Source organism: Cervus canadensis, chromosome 8 (genome assembly GCF_019320065.1).
Source record: "Cervus canadensis isolate Bull #8, Minnesota chromosome 8, ASM1932006v1, whole genome shotgun sequence".
Classification (NCBI taxonomy): Eukaryota; Metazoa; Chordata; class Mammalia; order Artiodactyla; family Cervidae; genus Cervus; species Cervus canadensis.
In genome coordinates, this window is record NC_057393.1 from 85,226,887 (window position 1) to 85,246,939 (window position 20,053).

Consider the following 20,053-nt stretch of genomic DNA (forward strand, 5'->3'; position numbering starts at 1 on the left):
AATTATTCCAAGTAAATAAATACTCTTAAGATTCTAGAAAGCCATGACCAACTTATTCATCAAAAAAGAAATACTAACACTGACACCAAAAGAAAATCTACTTGTTTATTTCTCAGGAATTCTCATCAAGAGCTTTCAAATCAGGCCTTCTCTATTCTCTCTTTGTATAACTAATGTTTGAGGTAGGTGTTTAACACACTATATCATTATTATAAATGTAGAACTTTACATTCATATATAGTAAACATGAAATAATCCAACATATTAACTATCTCTCCTGTGTAGTTTTGTAAAAACGAAGACAAAAAAGAATATGACTCTAACCAAAGACAGAAACCATGGGTAACACTTTTCAGTTACAAGCCTTTCGATTACCCACCTCACATTCAAGAATGTCATGAACTTTGTGAAATGTTTCACTGAAATAAAAAAACACTGTCAGTCAGGAGATATAATCCTGTCAATCAAACAGAGGAGGAATGGGGTAGAACAAGGCTTCAGATCAATTCAGTCGCTCAGTTATGTCCGACTCTTTGGGACCCCATGGACTGCAGCATACCAGGCTTCCCTGTCCATCATTAACTCCTGGAGCCTACTCAAACTCACATCCATCACGTCAGTGATGCCATCCAACTATTTCATCCTCTGTCATCCCCTTCTCCTCCCACCTTCAACCTTTCTCAGCATCAGGATCTTTTCCAATGAGATGGTTCTTCGCATCAGGTGGCCAAAGCATTGGAGTTTTAGCTTCAGCATCAGTCCCTCCAATGAATATTCAGGACTGATTTCCTTTAGGATGGACTGGCTGGATCTCCTTACAGTCCAAGGGACTCTAAAGAGTCTTTTCCAACACCACAGTTCAAAAGCATCAATTCTTCAGCACTCAGCTTTCTTTATAGTCCTACTCTCACTTCCATATGCGACTACTGGAAAAACCACAGCTTTGACCAGATGGACTTTTGTTTGTAAAATAATGTCTCTGCTTTTTAATATGCTGTCTAGGTTGGTCATAGCTTTTCTTCCAAGGAGCAACTGTCTTTTAATTTCATGGTTGCAGTCACCATCTGCAGTGATTTTGGAGCCCCCAAAATAAAGTCTGACACTGTTTTCATTGTTTCCCCATCTACTTGCCATGAAGTGATGGGACCGGATGCCATGAACTTAGTTTTCTGAATGTTGAGCTTTAAGCCAACTTTTTCACTCTTCGCTTTTAGTTTCATCAAGGGGCTCTTTAGTTCTTCTTCACTTTCTGCAATAAGGGTGGTGTCATCTGCACATATTTCTCCCAGCAATTTTGATTCCAGCTTGTGCTTTGTCCAGCCCAGCATTTCACATGATGTACTCTGTATAGAAGTTAAAGAAGCAGCATGACAATATACTGCCTTGACATACTCCTTTCCCAATTTGGAACCAGTCTGTTGGACGAGGTCTGGTTCTAACTAGTGCTTCTTGACCTTCATTCAGGTTTCTCAGTAGGCAGGTAAGGTGGTCTGGTATTCCCATCTCTTTTAAGAATTTTCCAGAGTTTGTTGTGGTCCACACAGTCAAAGGTTTTAGTGTAGTCAATGAAGCAGAAGTAGCTGTTTTTCTAAAATTCTCTTGCTTTTTCATGATCCAACAGATGTTGACAATTTGACCACATGCATGATAAGTGCTTAACTGAAAAAGGCATTAAACTTTTACACTAATAAGATATCTTGAGACTGAGAAACTACATTCACACAACTTTTATTACTTTCATATGACTACAGTTGTTCTATTTTATCATTATTGTTAATATTTTACCGTGTCTAATTCTTAAATAACTTGAGGGAGAAACAATATAATTAGAGGTACTATCTGCAGCTTCAGGAATCCACTGGGGGTTTTGGAACATAACCTCCACAGATAAGGAAGACTGTTGCATTTTTCTTTTTTTATATACATCTAAAAATGTTTAGGATTTGGACCCCTGGCAGTCTAGTGGGCAGGCCTCTGACCTTCAACTGCTGGGGGCCCAGGTTCAATCCCTGGTTGGGGAACTAAGCCTTCAGGCTAAGTGATGCAGCCAAAAAATAAAGTTTAGGATTTAAAGTTTAAAAAATATGTATTACTAAAAGCAACAAAAAAGAAAAAAATGTGTTACTATACCCAAGGAGTTGGTTTTCTTATACTACTTTTTAGTCTAAATCAATCCTAAAAGCTTTTGTGTCTAAGTTTCTTCACATGTTGATTTTGAGGTTCTGCTATTTTTCTTAAGAGGTGTGTTAGAGGGTCTAAGTCATTGGTTTAGAACTGTCTCTTCCTCTGTTTTAGTAACCCTCTTTGCTTTTTTCTATGCATATCTTTTTCACCTAAATTTTGAACAGCTAGTCATTTTCCTTTCCCACTGACAACAGCTTTACTTGTATCTTATAGATACTTCCACACATATTTTATGCACATAAGCAAATATATTTTTTCTTTCTTGACACAAATGATGGCATACTATATATGTGATTCTATTCCTTGTATTTTCATTCAATAATACATCCTAGAGACTTATCCAAAGCCATGTCAGGAGCGTTTAAATTTTTTATACCTGCATAGGATTTGTATAGATATAACAATTTATATAACTAGTCTTCAAGCTGATGGACATTTAGGTTACTCCCAAGTTTTTGCTACTGCAAACAATTTGTCAAGGATCCTGTACATTTATCTTTTACAGCTATGCAAAAATATCTGTAGGAAACATTCTCAAAATGGGTACTGCTAAGTCAACGGGTACGTGCATTTTTAATTCTGATAAGTAATGACAAATGCCCCTTTCTAGTGGCTAACCCTATTTACAATTCCATTAGCTGTATATAAGCCCCCATATCATCACAACCTTGCCCTTCACAGAATATTAACACCCTTTTAGTTACCTGTCAGTCTGATAAACGAAATATGTATTTTATTTGCATTTCCTCTTATGAGGAGAGCTAAGCATCTATTACTTTTGATCTCCTTTTCTGTGAACTGCATGTTCAGAATCCTTTGTCAATTTCCTATTGGTTTATCGATCTTTTTCTTTATTGGCTTTTAAAATCTAAACTGTTTTCTCAAGGTCTTAATGATGAGATGCTACACAATTCCTCAAATAAAATAATTTGGAAAAAACTGAATGGAGGGACATAAGCAGACATCTGCACACCCACGTCCACACGAGTATTATTCACAACAGCCAGAAGGTGGACATAACTCAAATGGCCACTGATGGAGGAATGGATAAAACAAATATAGTATATACACACACTGGATTACTCAGCCTTAAAATGAATTAAATTCTACCACATGATACATGAACCAACCTCAAAAAAACTATACCAAGCGAAGTAAGGCAGTCACAAAAGGAAAAATACTGTATGATTCCACTTAAGAGAGGTACCTAGGGTAGTCAGCTTCAGACAGAAAGCAGAATCTTGGCTGCCATATGCTGTGGTGAGGGGGAAAGGAGTTGTTCAATGGTGGCAGTTTCAATTTGGCAAAATGAACAGTGTTCTGAAGACGGATGGTACTGATAGCTGACCAATAATATAAACGTACTTAACACTACTAAACTATACATTTAAAAAAGGTTAAGACAGTAAATTTTATATTGTCTGTATTTTACTAGAAATTTAAAAATAAGTTACAATTTAATCCCCAAATTTTACATCACTTTGATTCAGCTTTAAGTGGGACACTGAATCCAAAAAGTATGGTAATTCTCTATTTTTAAAATATACTTTCCTGGGACTTCCCTGACGGTCTAGTGGTTAAGACTCTGTGCTTCCAATGCAGGGGGGCGCAGGTTCAATCCCTGTTTGGAAAACTAAGATCCCACACGCCGTGGGGCATGGCCAAAACAAAGAAACAAAAAACACTATCATAAAATATACTTTCCTCATACCCAAAGACACAGTTCGATTATACTCAACATTTTGTCTGGGGAGACTCAAAAATAGTAGTTTCTTGTCCCACAACATTCAGGGTCTCCTACTTCACCTGTTTCATCCTCCTTGTTAATGAGATTTTGAACCAAAGGAATCTTTTCTCTCATTTTGTTTTTTCCAAGAACTTAAATGATCAAAAAAAAAAAAAAAAGTCCTGTCCCTAGGAAGGAAAGGATCTCTGGCAGAATTTAAGATCACTGACTTTTCCATCACACCTCTATGTTATTTTTATGCTATTTTTACAATCTAGAGAGCAACAACCTTCCTCTCCTTCTTACCATATGATCTATAGATCTCTTCTCTCACTCCTTTTGTCATTTATGCTTAACACTCTAATGCCAATACTCTTGGCTGCAAACAACTATATGTATCTTCCTGATATACACTATCAATCTCACAAATCTTATATTGGGTTGTTTTGAACAAAGATATATTTCCATTCAAATAATAAGCCTATCCCAGCAAGTTTTAGTGACATTCACAGTACTGCATATATCTTCCTAGAAAGGATCCTTGAGACCACAAGTTCAGTTACTGAGCTTTTGCCACAATCTCTCTTCCTAAATAAAGTGTATGCTATTAAAGCTATCTCAAAATAAATGTTACATTCATCACCACTTCGAAATTATACTATTTATTACACCTGCTACCAGAGTGTTACTTATTATATTAGTAAAACACACACACAGTGAAGGGACTTCTCTGTCAGTTCAGGGCTTAAAATTCCGCACTTCCCCTGCAGGTGGCACCGGTTCAATCCCTGGTTGGGGAACTGAGCTCCTACACGCGGCACAGAGCGACCAGGAACAAACCAAAAAAAGAAATACACGTAGTGTTATGCTACCATTTGCAAAGCATTTGGATAACTTTATCTCACAAAAATGATTTCATATGAAATTCTAGGGTTTTTCCAGCTCTTTTTAAAAAATGTTTCTGGCTGTGCTGGGTCTCCCGGCTGTATGCAGGCTTTCTCTAGTGGTGGTAAGGGGGTTCTCTAGTTGCTTATCATTGCAGGGGCTTCTCTTGTTGCAGGGCACAGGCTCTAGCGTTCGCGGGCTTCAGTAGTTGTGATGCTTGAGTTTAGTTCCCCCATGGCATGTGGAATCTTCCCAGACTACGGATCAAACCCACATCCCCTGTACTGGCAGGCGGATTCTCAACCATTGGACCACAGGTAAATCCTGAAACCCTCTTTTTTCTGTATTTAAAAATATTCTAAGGAGTTCACAGGCTTCATCAGACTGTTAAGAGGTTTTTACCTAAATAATCAATTAAGAAAAACAGAAGGATATGAGAGGAATTCAGTGGTGAATCTTATAAACAACAAAGCATATGACTAAAAATAAATTACTGCACCATACAAAGTCCTTTCACTTTCCTTATTTTAACTGCACAATATTCTTTCAAAATTTTAGCAATTTCTCTAAAATTAACTGCTATCTTTTACAACTGGAAGAATCTTGACTTGGGAATGGTACCTAATGAAAGAACAAGAGTCACTGCTATGTTGCCAAAATGGTTTTTCCTATTTTCTGCCTCCTTTAGCCCAAACATTTTCCCCTTTTGGGAAGTGTATTTTCTTTGTCTAGTGGGTTACCCTTCCCCCACTACAGGAGTAGACACACAGCGAAGGATGGCCAGTCTGATGACTTTTTATCCCCATTTCTTTGCACACAGCAGTTGGTCCATGTATGAAGATCCCTGCCCAGGCAAAGTCAATCTTCCAGGAAATGACATCGCAAAAAAACAAAACAGAAACGTCAATTAAATAAGAGATCAGAAAGGGGGAGTTCTCATGCCCTGCAATCTTAGCACAGCCCAACAAGATGAAAGACTCCTTTTCCTGAAAGGCCTCAGCCAACAGAAAACAGCAGACCCTGTTTACTTAGCCCTCCCAACTTCCCTTTATAAAAGCTTTCTCCTGGACCGACTGGGAATTTTTGGCTGAGCAGCGGGAGCACCATGGATACTGACTTGTATGATGAGTTTGGGAATTACATCGGACCGGAGCTTGATTCTGATGAAGATGATGATGAATTGGGCAGAGAGACCAAAGATCTTGATGAGGTCGATGAGGACGAGGACGATGATGATGTTGGCGATCACGACGAAGACCACCCTGGGATGGAGGTGGTGCTGCATGAGGACAAGAAGTACTACCCTACAGCCGAGGAGGTGTACGGTCCTGAAGTGGAGACCATCGTTCAGGAGGAAGACACCCAGCCTCTCACAGAACCCATTATTAAGCCAGTGAAAACCAAGAAATTCACTCTAATGGAGCAGACATTACCTGTTACGGTGTATGAAATGGACTTCTTGGCAGATCTGATGGATAACTCGGAGCTCATCAGAAATGTGACTCTCTGTGGCCATCTGCACCATGGCAAGACATGCTTTGTAGATTGTTTAATAGAGCAGACTCACCCGGAAATCAGAAAGCGCTATGACCAAGATCTGTGCTACACTGACATCCTCTTTACAGAACAAGAGAGGGGTGTTGGCATCAAAAGTACTCCCGTGACAGTGGTCTTGCCAGATACCAAGGGAAAATCCTACCTCTTCAACATCATGGACACTCCAGGACACGTGAATTTTTCTGATGAGGTCACGGCTGGCTTGCGCATCTCAGATGGAGTGGTCCTTTTCATCGATGCTGCTGAGGGCGTAATGCTGAACACAGAGCGGCTGATCAAGCACGCGGTGCAGGAGAGGCTGGCGGTCACCGTGTGCATCAATAAGATTGACCGGCTGATCCTGGAGCTGAAGCTGCCACCCACGGATGCGTACTATAAGCTGCGTCACATTGTTGATGAGGTCAACGGATTAATAAGCATGTACTCCACGGACGAGAACCTGATCCTTTCCCCGCTCCTGGGCAATGTCTGCTTCTCCAGCTCCCAGTACAGCATCTGCTTCACGCTGGGCTCCTTTGCCAAGATCTACGCTGACACCTTCGGTGACATTAACTACCAGGAGTTTGCTAAAAGACTCTGGGGTGACATCTACTTCAACCCTAAGACGCGGAAGTTCACCAAAAAGGCCCCAACCAGCAGCTCCCAGAGGAGTTTTGTGGAGTTTATCCTGGAGCCCCTCTACAAGATCCTCGCCCAGGTGGTGGGTGACGTGGACACCAGCCTCCCGAGGACCCTGGATGAGCTTGGCATCCACCTGACCAAGGAGGAGCTGAAGCTGAACATCCGCCCCCTGCTCAGGCTGGTCTGCAAAAAATTCTTTGGCGAATTCACAGGCTTTGTGGACATGTGTGTGCAGCATATCCCCTCTCCAAAGGTGGGCGCCAAGCCCAGGATCGAGCACACCTACACCGGTGGTGTGGACTCCGACCTTGGCGAGGCCATGAGTGACTGTGACCCCGACGGTCCCCTCATGTGCCACACGACCAAGATGTACAGCACAGATGATGGAGTTCAGTTTCATGCCTTTGGCCGAGTGCTAAGTGGCACCATCCATGCTGGGCAGCCTGTGAAGGTACTGGGGGAGAACTACACCCTGGAGGATGAGGAAGACTCCCAGATATGCACCGTGGGCCGCCTTTGGATCTCCGTGGCCAGGTACCACATCGAAGTGAACCGTGTTCCTGCTGGCAACTGGGTCCTAATTGAAGGTGTCGATCAACCAATTGTGAAGACGGCGACCATAACTGAACCCCGAGGCAACGAGGAGGCTCAGATCTTCCGGCCCTTGAAGTTCAACACCACATCAGTTATCAAGATTGCCGTGGAGCCAGTCAATCCCTCTGAGCTGCCCAAGATGCTGGATGGCCTGCGCAAGGTCAACAAGAGCTACCCATCCCTCACCACCAAGGTGGAAGAGTCTGGCGAGCATGTGATCCTGGGCACTGGGGAGCTCTACCTGGACTGCGTGATGCACGATTTGCGGAAGATGTACTCGGAGATCGACATCAAGGTGGCTGACCCTGTTGTCACGTTTTGTGAGACGGTGGTGGAAACGTCCTCCCTCAAGTGTTTCGCTGAAACTCCCAATAAGAAGAACAAGATCACCATGATCGCCGAGCCCCTTGAGAAGGGCCTTGCAGAAGACATAGAGAACGAGGTGGTCCAGATCACATGGAACAGGAAGAAGCTGGGAGAGTTCTTTCAGACCAAGTACGACTGGGATCTGCTGGCTGCCCGTTCCATCTGGGCTTTCGGCCCCGATGCCACCGGCCCCAACATCCTGGTGGACGATACCCTGCCCTCGGAGGTGGACAAGGCTCTTCTCGGCTCGGTGAAGGACAGCATCGTTCAAGGTTTCCAGTGGGGAACCAGGGAGGGGCCCCTCTGTGATGAATTGATTCGAAATGTCAAGTTTAAGATCCTGGATGCAGTGGTTGCCCAGGAGCCCCTGCACCGGGGCGGGGGCCAGATCATCCCCACCGCCCGGAGAGTCGTCTACTCGGCCTTTCTCATGGCCACCCCTCGTCTGATGGAGCCCTACTACTTCGTCGAGGTCCAGGCCCCCGCAGATTGTGTCTCTGCTGTCTACACGGTCCTGGCCAGGCGCAGGGGACACGTGACTCAGGATGCACCCATCCCAGGCTCTCCTCTCTACACCATCAAAGCTTTCATCCCAGCCATTGACTCTTTTGGCTTTGAGACTGATCTGCGAACTCACACGCAGGGCCAGGCCTTTTCCTTGTCTGTCTTCCACCACTGGCAGATTGTACCTGGTGACCCTCTGGACAAGAGCATTGTCATCCGCCCCTTGGAGCCACAGCCAGCTCCCCACCTGGCCCGAGAATTCATGATCAAAACCCGTCGTAGGAAGGGTCTCAGCGAGGACGTGAGCATCAGCAAGTTCTTCGATGACCCTATGTTGCTGGAGCTCGCCAAGCAGGATGTGGTGCTCAACTACCCCATGTGAGCGCCAGGCCGCCTGGCAGCTCCCGCTCCCCGCGCTGGGCCACACCCTGGACTTAAACCTGGGCCCTGGTGGGACTCAGACTCCACGTGGTCAGAGCGTGTCTGGGGCTGCTTGGCCATCCTCAACAAGCCCGGAGCCCCCAAGCCTCCAGCCCAGAGGGAAGAACATTGGGCCTCCTGGTTCCTCCTATGGCCTCAGCCTGGCTCCACTGCCAGAGAACAGAGAGGAACTCAGGGTCCTGGAAGGAGAAGGGGCTGGAAGTGTTGAAGCCCGAGGGGCCCTGTCTTCAGGATTTACGTGAAATCTTTTTTTTTTTTTTAGTAGAAGTTGACCTTAGACGTGTTTTAATGAGTGAACAGAACATTCTGACTGCTAAAAAAAAAAAAAAAAAAAAAAAAAAAAAAAGCTTTCTCCTTTCCATCCAGTGCAGGGACTTGCACATGGCCCATCTCAGAGCTGCCATTCCCTGCTGATCCCAAATAAAACCCATGTGGAGAGAAGTGGCAGTCTACTTGTTCTGAGTCAAAATTGGACCGTTGAAGAGAGGATTCATCTCTCTCTTTCTCAAAATCTTAAAACAAAAGGACCACTTAAACCTGGACAACTGAGGGACACCTTTGCCACTATGTGGAAAAAACTTGTCTGAAAACAAGGCCAAACAGAAAAGCAGAGGTGACCCAGCTATGCTTAAAACCTTTCATTACCCATCAGCAGATGAGGATAAGAAAGCTGTGGTACATATACACCATGGAATATTACTCAGCCATTAAAAAGAATTCATTTGAACCAGTCCTAATGAGATGGATGAAACTGGAGCCCATTATACAGAGTGAAGTAAGCCAGAAAGATAAAGAACATTACAGAATGACTACACATATATATGGAATTTAGAAAGGTGATAACGATAACCTATGTAAAACAAAAGAGACAAGAAATACAGAACAGACTTTTGAACTCTTGGGAAGAAATGGAGGTGAATATTTCAAAAAAACAGCATGTATGTATACTAATGGTGAAACAGATCGCACAGCCAGGTGGGGATGCAGAGACAAGTGTCCGGCTGGTGCACGGGGAAGACCCAGAGGAATCGGGTGGAGAGGGAGGTGGGAGGGGGATCGGGATGGGGAATACGTGTAAATCTATGGCTGATTCATATCAATGTATGACAAAACCCACTGGAAAAAAAAATAATAATAATAAAAAAAAATAAAAAATAAAAACCTTTCATTAGTCCAGTTCAATGAACCATGAAATTATGTTTTGTTCATATAAGTTTGAGCTGGGATTCTTTGCCCTGCAACTGAAAGAATACTGAAAAATAAGTTAGAATTTAGGTTTTATCTGTTCCTATTTAATGTTATATTATATGCAGCCAGTTGGCTGGAGAAAAATCTTACATGTTAGCTAGGGGAGAACTGGACAACTTAACCTCAGTTTCCCCATCTGCAAAATACAGGAATATTAGCACAGGGCTGTTGTAAGAATTAAATGAGTTACTATGTGCAGAAAGGTTCAACACATAGAAAATGTGTTAATCATTTAAGATCATAAATCAAATTCTAGTCAGTCATGTCCAATTCTTTGTGACCCAATGGACTGTAGCCTACCAGGCTCCTCTGTACATGGGATTTCCCAGGCAAGAATACTAGAATGGGTTGCCATTTCCTTCTCTGCAGATAGAAAAAAATATTCCACAAATCAAAAGAAATACAAGTTCAAAATAACAGAAACTGAGGCTGGAGACAAGATGGTAGAGGAGAAGTACTTGAGCTCAACTCCTTTCACGAAAACACCAAAATCACAACTAAGGGCTGAACAACCATTGACAAAAAAGAATTGAACATAGCAAAAAAGATATTCTATACCCAAAGACAATGAGATGGTAGGAGGGGCACTTTTGCAATACAGGCAAAATCCCTACCTCCTGGGTGGGCAACTCACAAGCTGGAAAGTAATTACATCCCAGAGGTTCTCTCATAGGAGTGAGAGTTCTGAGCCCCACATCAAGCTCCCCACCCTGGGGAGTCTGGCATCAAGAGGAGTCCCCATAGAATCTAGCTTTGCAGGCCAGAGAGGTGTCAGTGCAGGAGCTCCATAGCACTGGGAGAAACACAGGTTCCACTCTTGGAGCACACACACAAGTTTTCACATGTACTGGGACCCGGGGCAAAGCACCAACTCCACAGAAGCCTTGGCCAGACCTACCTGCGAGTCTCAGAAGGTCTCCTGGGGAGCAGGGGTTGGCAGTAACTCAACTTGGGGGCAAAAACACTGATTGCAGATGCCCCAAGGAATACTCACCAGTGTGAACTCACCCAGAGATCACCATTTTGGCAGCAAGACCCAGGCTCCACTGCTGGGATACCTCAGGACAACCAACCAAAAAGGTGGGACACAGTCCAACCCATCAGCAGACAGGTTGCCGAGTCATCCAAAGACAACAGTCACCTATAAACACACCCACTGAGATGGCCCTACCCACCAGAGGGACAAGACCCAGCTCCACCCACCTGTGGGCAAGAACCAGTCCCTCCCACCAGGAAGCCTGCACAAGCACCAATATAAACTTCACCCACCAGGAGGCAGACATCAGAACCAAGAAAAATTACAATCCTGCAGCCTGAGGACAGAGGCCACACAGAGAAAGTTAAGACAAAATGAGACATCATCAGAGAAACAAATTCTAGAGGAAGCAACAAGGTAAAACCCGAGAAGAACAGCTAAGCAAAGTGGAGACAGGCAATCTACCTGAAAAAGAACTCAAAGTGATGATAGTAAAGATGGTCCAAGATCCCAGAAAAAGACTAGGGGCACAGACTAAGAGGATACAACAAACGTTTAATAAAGAGCTAGAAGCTTTAAAGAACAAACTGAGATGAACAATACAATAACTGCAATGAAAAGGACACTAAAAGGAATGAATAGAATAAATGAGACAGAAGAACAAGTAAGTGAGCTGGAAGACAGAGACTGATGGAAATCACTGCTGTGGAACAGAATAAAGAATGAAAAAAAAAATGAGGACAATCTAGGAGACCTCTGCTGCTGCTGCTAAGTCGCTTCAGTCCTGTCCGACTCTGTGCGACCCCACAGACAGCAGCCCACCAGGCTCCCCCGTCCCTGGGACTCTCCAGGCAAGAACACTGGAGTGGGTTGCCATTGCCTTCTCCAATGAGACCTCTGGGACAGCAATAAATGCACCAACATCCGTAGCATAGGAGTCCTAGAGGGAGGAGAGAGAGAAAAGGCCTGGGAAAATATCTGAAGAGATAATAGCAAAAACTTTCCTAACATGGGAAAAAAAACACTCAAGTCCAGGAAGTGCAAAGAGTCTCATTCAGGATTAATTCAAGGAAGAACACACTGAGACACAAGTTAATCAAACTAACAAAAAGAAAATATCAAAATCAACAAAAATATACAAGGGAATCCCCACAGGCTAATAGCTGATTTTTCAGCAGAAACTCTGCTGGCCAGAAGGGACTGGCACAATATATTTAAAGTAATGAAAAGGAAAAACCTACAATCAAGAATACTTTTACCTAGCAAGGTTCTTGTTAAGGTTTGCCAGAGAAATCAGAAACTTCAGAGACAAGCAAAAAGAAAAAAAAAGCTAATTGAATTCAGTACCACGAAACCAGTTTTACAACAAATGCTAAAGAACTTTTCCATATGGAAAAGAAATTGATACAATTAGAAACAAGAAAATTATAAATGAGGAAGTTCACTGGTAAAGGCAAACATACAGTAAAGGTAGGAAAACATTCACACATAAATATGGTATCAAGATCAGCAATCATGAGAAGACTTCAAATGCAGAATACTGGAAACATATTTGAAATTAAGTGACCAGCAACTTAAAACAATCTAGTATAGTAGACCGCTAGATCAAAACCTCATGGTGGGAATTCTCTAGTGGTCCAGTGGTTAGGACTCTGCTTTCATTGCAGTGGATGCAGGTTTGATCCTTGGTCAGGCAACTAAGATCCCACAGCCAAATGGCATGGCCAAAAAATAAAACAAAACAAAAAACGTCACAGTAACCACAATCTGAAAACTTACAATAAAAACACACAAAAAGAAAAAGAAATCCAAACACAACACTAAAGTCAGTCACCAAATCACAGAACAAAAGAGGAAGGAAAGAAAACAGACCTACAAAAACTAATCCAAAACAATTTAACAAAATGGCAATAAGAAATACATATCACTAATTATCTTAAACAAAAATGGATTAAATGCTCTAACAAAAAGACACACTGGCTGAATGAATATAAAAACAACTCTTCTATATGCTCTCTACAAAAGATACACTTCACATCTAGGGATACATACAGACTGAAAGTGAGGAGGTGGAAAAAGGCTTTCTATACAAATGGAAACCAAAAGAAAGCTGGATAAGCAATACTGTTTTCAGACAAAATAAATTTTAAAATAAAGACTGCTATGAGAGACAAAGAAGGACACTACATAATGATCAAGGGATTAGTCCAAGAACAAGACAAAGCAATTGTAAATATGCATCCAACACGTGAGTATCTCAAGAATTATGACAAATGTTAAGAGACATAAAAGGAGAAATTGACAATAACACAATAACAGTGGGGGACTTTAACACCCCACCACTCAGACAGAAAAATCAATAAGGAAACACAAGCCTTAAATGACACATTAGGAGGAGAAGACACATAGGAGAAGGGGGAAACAGGATGAGATGGTTGGATGGCATCACCGACTCAATGGACATGAGTTTGAGCAAACTCCTGCAGATAGTGAAGGACAGGGAAGCCTGACGTTCTGCAGTCCACGGGGTCACAAAGAGTCTGACACAACTGAGCGACTGAGCAACAACATAGAGCATTCCATGCAAAAGCAGCAGAATATGCATTCTTTTCACGTGAACATGGAACATTCACCAGGACTGACCACATACTGAGCCACAAAGCAAGCCTCAATAAATTTAAGAAAACTGAAATCATATCAGGCATCTTTTCTAACCACAACGCTATGAGATTAGAAATCAACTACAAGAAAAAACTGTAAAGCAACATGGAGGCTAAACAATATGCTACTAAATGACCAATGGATCACTGAAGAAATCAAAGAGGAAATAAAAAAATACCCAGAAACAAATGAAAACAAAAACATGATCCAAAACCTATGAGACACAGTAAAAGCAGTTCTAGGAGGAAAGTTTATGGCAATACAACCTTACCTCAGGAAAAAAAAAATTGCAAATAAACAACCTAAACGTACATCTAAAGCAATCGGATAAAGAAGAACAAATTCTCAAGTTTGCAGAAGGAAAGAAATCATAAATATCAGAGCAGAAATAAATGAAATACAGACAAGGAAAACAATAGAAAAGATCAATGGCACTAAATGCTGGTTCTTTGAAAAGACAAAACAGACCAGATAAACCTTTAGCCAGATTCATGAGGAAAAAATGGGAGAGGGTTCAAGTCAATAAAATTAGAAATGAAAATTGAGGAGTTAGAACTAACACCACAGAAATAAAAAGGACCATGAGAGACTACTAAACACAAATATATATATATATGCACATATATATATATATATGCCAATAAAATGAACAACATAGAAGAAATGGACAAATTCTTAGAAAGGTATAATCTTCTGAGACTGAACCAGTAAGAAAAAGAAAATATAAACAGACCTATCACAAGGACTGAAACTGAAATAATGATTAAAAGACTTTCAACAAACAGGGACTTCCCTGGTAAGATATGTAAAGTCAAGTCGCTCAGTCGTGTCCGACTCTGCGACCCCATGGACTGCAGCCTACCAGGCTCCTCTGTCCATGGGATTTTACAGGCAAGAGTACTGGAGTGGGTTGCCATTTCCTTCTCCAGGGGATCTTTCTGACTCAGGGATCGAACCCGGGTCTCCAGCATTGCAGACAGACACTTTACTGTCTGAGCCACCCTTATTCCTGGATAAGACTCTGCACTCTTAATTCAGGGGGCCCAGGTTCAATCCCTGGTCAGTGAATGAGATCCCATGTGCCACAACCAAGAGCTGGTGCAGCCTAAATAAATAAAAATTTAAAAAAAGAAAAAAAAAAAAAACTCTCTACAAACAAAAGTCCAGGACCAGATGGCTTCACAGAAGAATTTTATCACACATTTCAGTTCAGTTCAGTTCAGTCGCTCAGTCATGTCCAACTCTTTGTGACCCCATGAATCATAGCACTCCAGGCCTCCCTGTCCATCGCCAACTTCCGGAGTTTACTCAAACTTATATCCATCGAGTTGGTGATGCCATCTAGCCATCTCATCCTCTGTCGTCCCCATCTCCTCCTGCCCGCAATACTTAGAAAAGAATTAATACCTCCTGTGGTGCAGGAGTGGCTAGCAGCAGAGAGGAGATACCCCATGTCCAAGGTAAGGAGCAGCAGCTTCACTTTCCTGGGGCAGCCGTGAAGAGATACCCCTTGTCCAAGGTAAGAGAAACCCAAGTAAGACGGTAGGCGCTGAGAGAGGGCATCAGACGGCAGACAGACTGAAACCACAATCATACACAACTAGCCAATCTGATCCCATGGACCACAGCCTTGTCTAACTCAATGAAACTAGGCCATGCCATGTGGGGCCACCCAAGACGGACGGGTCATGGTGGAGAGGTCTGACAGAATGTGGTCCACTGGAGAAGGGAATGCCAAACCACTTCATTTTTCTTGCCTTGAGAACCCCATGAACAGTATGAAAAGGCAAAAAGATAGGACACTGAAAGATGAACTCCCCAGGTCGGTAGGTGCCCAATATGATACTGGAGATCAGTGGAGAAATAACTTAAAAAAGAATGAAGGGATGGCGCCAAAGCAAAAACAACACCCGGTTGTGGATGTGACTGGTGATAGAAGCAAGATCTGATACTGTAAAGAGCAATATTGCATAGGAACCTGGAATGTTAGGTTCATGAATAAAGGCAAACTGGAACTGGTCAAACAGGAGACGGCAAGAGTGAATGTAGCTAATCTAGGAATCAGCGAACTAAAATGGACGGCAATGGGTGAATTTAACTCAGATGACTATTTTATCTACTACTGTGGGCAGGAATCCCTTAGAAGAAATGGAGTAGCCATCATGGTCAACAAAAGAGTCTGAAGTGGTACCTGGATGCAATCTCAAAAATGACAGAATGATCTCTGTTCATTTCCAAGGCAAACCATCCAATATCACGGTAATCCTAGTCTATGCCCTGACCAATAATGCTGAAGAAGTTGAAGTTGGACAGTTCTATGAAGACCTATAAGACCTTTTAGAACTAATACCCAAAAAAGATGTCCTTTTCATTATAGGGGACTGGAATGCAAAAGTAGGAAGTCAAGAAACACCTGGAGTAACAGGCAAATTTGGCCTTGGAGTACAGAATGAAGCAGGGCAAAGGCTATAGAGTTTGCCAGAGAACGCACTGGTCATTACATCAGCACACACCTCTTCCACACAAGAGAAGACTACACATAACCAGACGGTCCAATCACCAAAATCAGATGATTACATTTTTGTAGCCCAAGATGGAGAAGCTCTATATACAAGTCAGCAAAGAACAAAGACCGTGAGCTGCTGTGGCTCAGATCATGAACTCCTTATTGCCAAATCAGACTGAATTGGAAAAACGGAAATACACCAGACCATCAGGTATGCCCTAAATCAAATCCCTTTGGATTATCATGACGTGATAAAATAGATTTAAGGGACTAAATCTGATAGACAGAGTGCCTGATGGACTATGGATGGAGGTTCATGACATTGTACAGAAGACAGGAATCAAGACTATCCCCAAGAAAAAGAACTGCAAAAAAGCAACATGGCTGTCTGAGGAGGCCCTACAAATAGCTGTGAAAAGAAAGGAAGCAAAAAGCAAAGGAGAAAAGGAAAGATATACCCATTTGAATGCAGAGTTCCAAAGAATAGCAAGGAGAGATAAGAAAGCCTTCCTCAGTGATCAATGCAAAGAAATAGAGAAAAAAAAACAGAATGGGAAAGACTAGAGATCTCTTCAAGAAATTAGAGATACCAAGGGAACTCACATGCAAAGATGGGACCTCAAGAAGGACAGAAATGGCATAATGGACCTGACGAAGCAAATATATTAGAAAGAGATGCAGATATACACAACAGAAGAACTGTACAAAGAAGATCTTCATGACCCAGATAATCACGATGGTGTGATCACTCACCTAGAGCCAGACATCCTGGAATGTAAAGTGAAGTGGGCCTTAAGAAGCATCACTACGAACAAAGCCAGTGGAGGTGATGGAATTCCAGTTGAGCTATTTCAAATCCTGAAAGATGATGCTGTGAAAGTGCTGCACTCAATATGCCAGCACATTTGGAAACTCAGCAGTGGCCACAGGACTGGAAAAGGTCAGTTCTCATTCGAATCCCAAAGAAAGGCAGTGCCAAATAATGTTCAAACTACTGCACAATTGCACTCAATCTCACACACTAAGTAAAGATAATGCTTAGAATTCTCCAGCCAGGCTTCACAATACGTGAATCTGTGAAATTCCAGTCTCAAGCTGGTTTTAGAAAAGGCAGAGGAACCAGAGATCAAATTGCCACATCTGCTGGATCGTCGAAAAAGCAAGAGAGTTCCAGAAAAGCATCTATTTCTGCTTTATTGATTATGCCAAAGCCTTTGACTGTGTGGATCACAATAAACTGTGGAAAATTCTGAAAGAGATGGAATACCAGACCACCTGACCTGCCTCTTGAGAAACCTGTATGCAGGTCAGGAAGCAACAGTTAGGACTGGACATGGAACAACAGACTTGTTCCAAAATAGGAAAAGGAGTACATCACAAAGCGAAAATTGTCACCGCTGTCCTTATTTAACTTATATGCAGAGTACATCATGAGAAACACTGGGCTAGAGGAAGCACAAGCTGGAATCAAGATTGCTGGGAGAAATATCAATAACCTCAGATATGCAAATGACACCACCCTTAAGGTAGAAAGTGAAGAGGAACTAAAGAGCCTCTTGATGAAAAAAAAAAAGCCTCTTGAAGAAAGTGAAAAAGTTGGCTGAAAGCTCAACAGTCAGAAAACTACTATCATGACATCTGGTCTCATCACTTCATAGCAAATGGATGGGGAAACAGTGGAAACTGTGAGAGACTTTATTTTTGGGGGCTCCAAAATCACTGCAGATGGTGACTACAGGCATGAAATTAAAACACGCTTGCTCCTTGGAAGGAAAGTTATGACCAACTTAGACAGCATATGAAAAAGCAGAGACATTACTTTGCCAATAAAGATCCATCTAGTCAAGGCTATGGTTTTTCCAGTGGTCATGTATGAATGTGAGAGTTGGACTATAAAGAAAGCTGAGCGCCAAAGAATTGATGCTTTAACTGTGGTGTTGGAGAAGACTCTTGAGAGTCCCTTGGACTGCAGGGAGATCCAACCAGTCCGTCCTAAAGGAGATCAGTCCTGAGTGTTCATTGAAAGGACTGATGCTGAAGCTGAAACTCCAATACTTCGGCCACCTGATGCGAAGAGTTGACTCACTGGAAAAGACCCTGATGCTGGGAAAGATTGAGGGCAGGAGGAAAAGGGGACAACAGAGGATGGGATGGTTGGATGGCATCACCAACTCAATGGACATGAGTTTGGGTGGGCTCTGGTAGTTGGTGTTGGGTAGGGAGGCCTGGCGTGTTGCAGCTCATTGGCTCGCAAAGAGTCAGACACGACTGGGTGACTGGACCGAACTGAATACCTATCCTTTTGAAACTCTTGGGAAAGCTTGCAGAGGAAGGAATACCCCCAAATTCATTGTATTAAGCTACCACCACTGATGCAAAAACCAGACAAAGATACCACAGAAAAAGAAAATTACAAGCCAATATCACTGATGAACATAGATGCAAAAATCTTCAACAAAATACCAGCAAACTGAACCAAACAAGGCATTAAATAGATCATACACTAGATTATTAAGTGAGATTTATTCCTGGGATGAAGGATTTTTCAATATCTGCAAATCAATCAGGGTGATACACCACATTAACAAATTGAAGAACAAAAACCATATGATCATCTCAACAGATACAGAAAATGCTTGTGATAAAATTCAACACTTATTCATTCATGATAAAAACTCTTCAGAAAGTGGACATAGAGGGAATTTATCTCAACATAATAAAAGTCATATACGACAAGCCAATGGCAACATCATACTCAATGGTGAAAAGCAGAAAGCCTTTCCTACAAGATCAGGAACAAGACAAGGATATCCACTCTGTCCTCTTTTATTCAACATACTTTGAAGTCCTAGCCATAGCAATGAGAGAGGAAAAAGTAAATAAATAAAAGGAGCCCAAATTGGAAAAGAAGTAAAACTGTAATGGTAGATGACATCAATTCAGTTCGGTTGCTCAGTCATGTCCAACTCTTACTATGAACTCTTACATATGAAACCATAAAGATGCTACCAGAAAACTGCTGAGCTAATTAATGAATTTGGTAAAGTTGCAGGATAAAATTAATACACAGAAGGGCTTCTCTGGCAGTCCAGTGGTTAAGGCTCCGTGCTTCCGCTGCCAGGGTCATGGTTTAATCCCTGGTTGAGGATGCTACGATCACATATGCCGTGCAGCACATCCAAAAAACACAAACAAACATACAAAAAAATCTAAATTAATACACAAAAGCCTGCTGCATTCTATACATTAATAAAAGAGAAATTAAGGAAATAATCCCATTTATCACAACATCAAAAGAATAAAATACCTAGGAATAAAACTACTAAAGGAGGCAGAAGACCTATACACTGAAAACTATATGATGATGATGAACGGAACTGAAGATGGTGCGGGGCGTGGTAGAAAAAGAAAAAACTGAAGATGACACAGAAAAATATACCATGTTCTTGGACTGAAGAATCAATTCAGTTAAAATGAACATACTACCCAAGGCAATCTTCACACTCAATGCAATCCCCATCAAATTACCAATGGAATCTTTCACAGAACTAGAACAAAAATTTTTGAAATCTGTATGGAAACACAAAAGGCCAGTAATAGCTAAAATGATCCTGAGAAAGAAAAACAAAGGTGGAAGAATCAGGCTCCCTGACTTTAGAAAATGCTATAGCAATTAAAAGAGTACGGATGGCACTGGCATAAAAACAGCAATACAGAACAACAGACCCGGACAGAAAGTCCAGTAACAGAGGTTTCCCTGACGGCTCAGTGGTGAAGAACCAAC

The 20,053-nt window shown here is 42.1% G+C and overlaps 2 protein-coding genes across 2 annotated transcripts in view; one reads left to right on the forward strand and one right to left on the reverse strand.

The window, feature by feature from the left end:
- The window catches only part of LOC122446829 (dynactin, 150 kDa isoform-like), a 66,286-nt gene that overhangs the window by 40,828 nt on the left and 5,405 nt on the right, over positions 1–20,053 (reverse strand). The gene's annotated exons all lie outside the window — the stretch shown is intronic.
- LOC122446617 (116 kDa U5 small nuclear ribonucleoprotein component-like) lies at positions 5,868–9,189 on the forward strand. Its single transcript, XM_043477051.1, has one exon. The coding sequence runs from the start codon at positions 5,901–5,903 to the stop codon at positions 8,817–8,819; it is 2,919 nt and encodes a 972-aa protein (XP_043332986.1). The 5' UTR covers positions 5,868–5,900; the 3' UTR covers positions 8,820–9,189.

Bases quoted from the DNA above. Each gene is read 5' to 3' on its own strand.
- LOC122446617 (XM_043477051.1), top strand. From the start codon at position 5,901: ATGGATACTGACTTGTATGATGAGTTTGGGAATTACATCGGACCGGAG.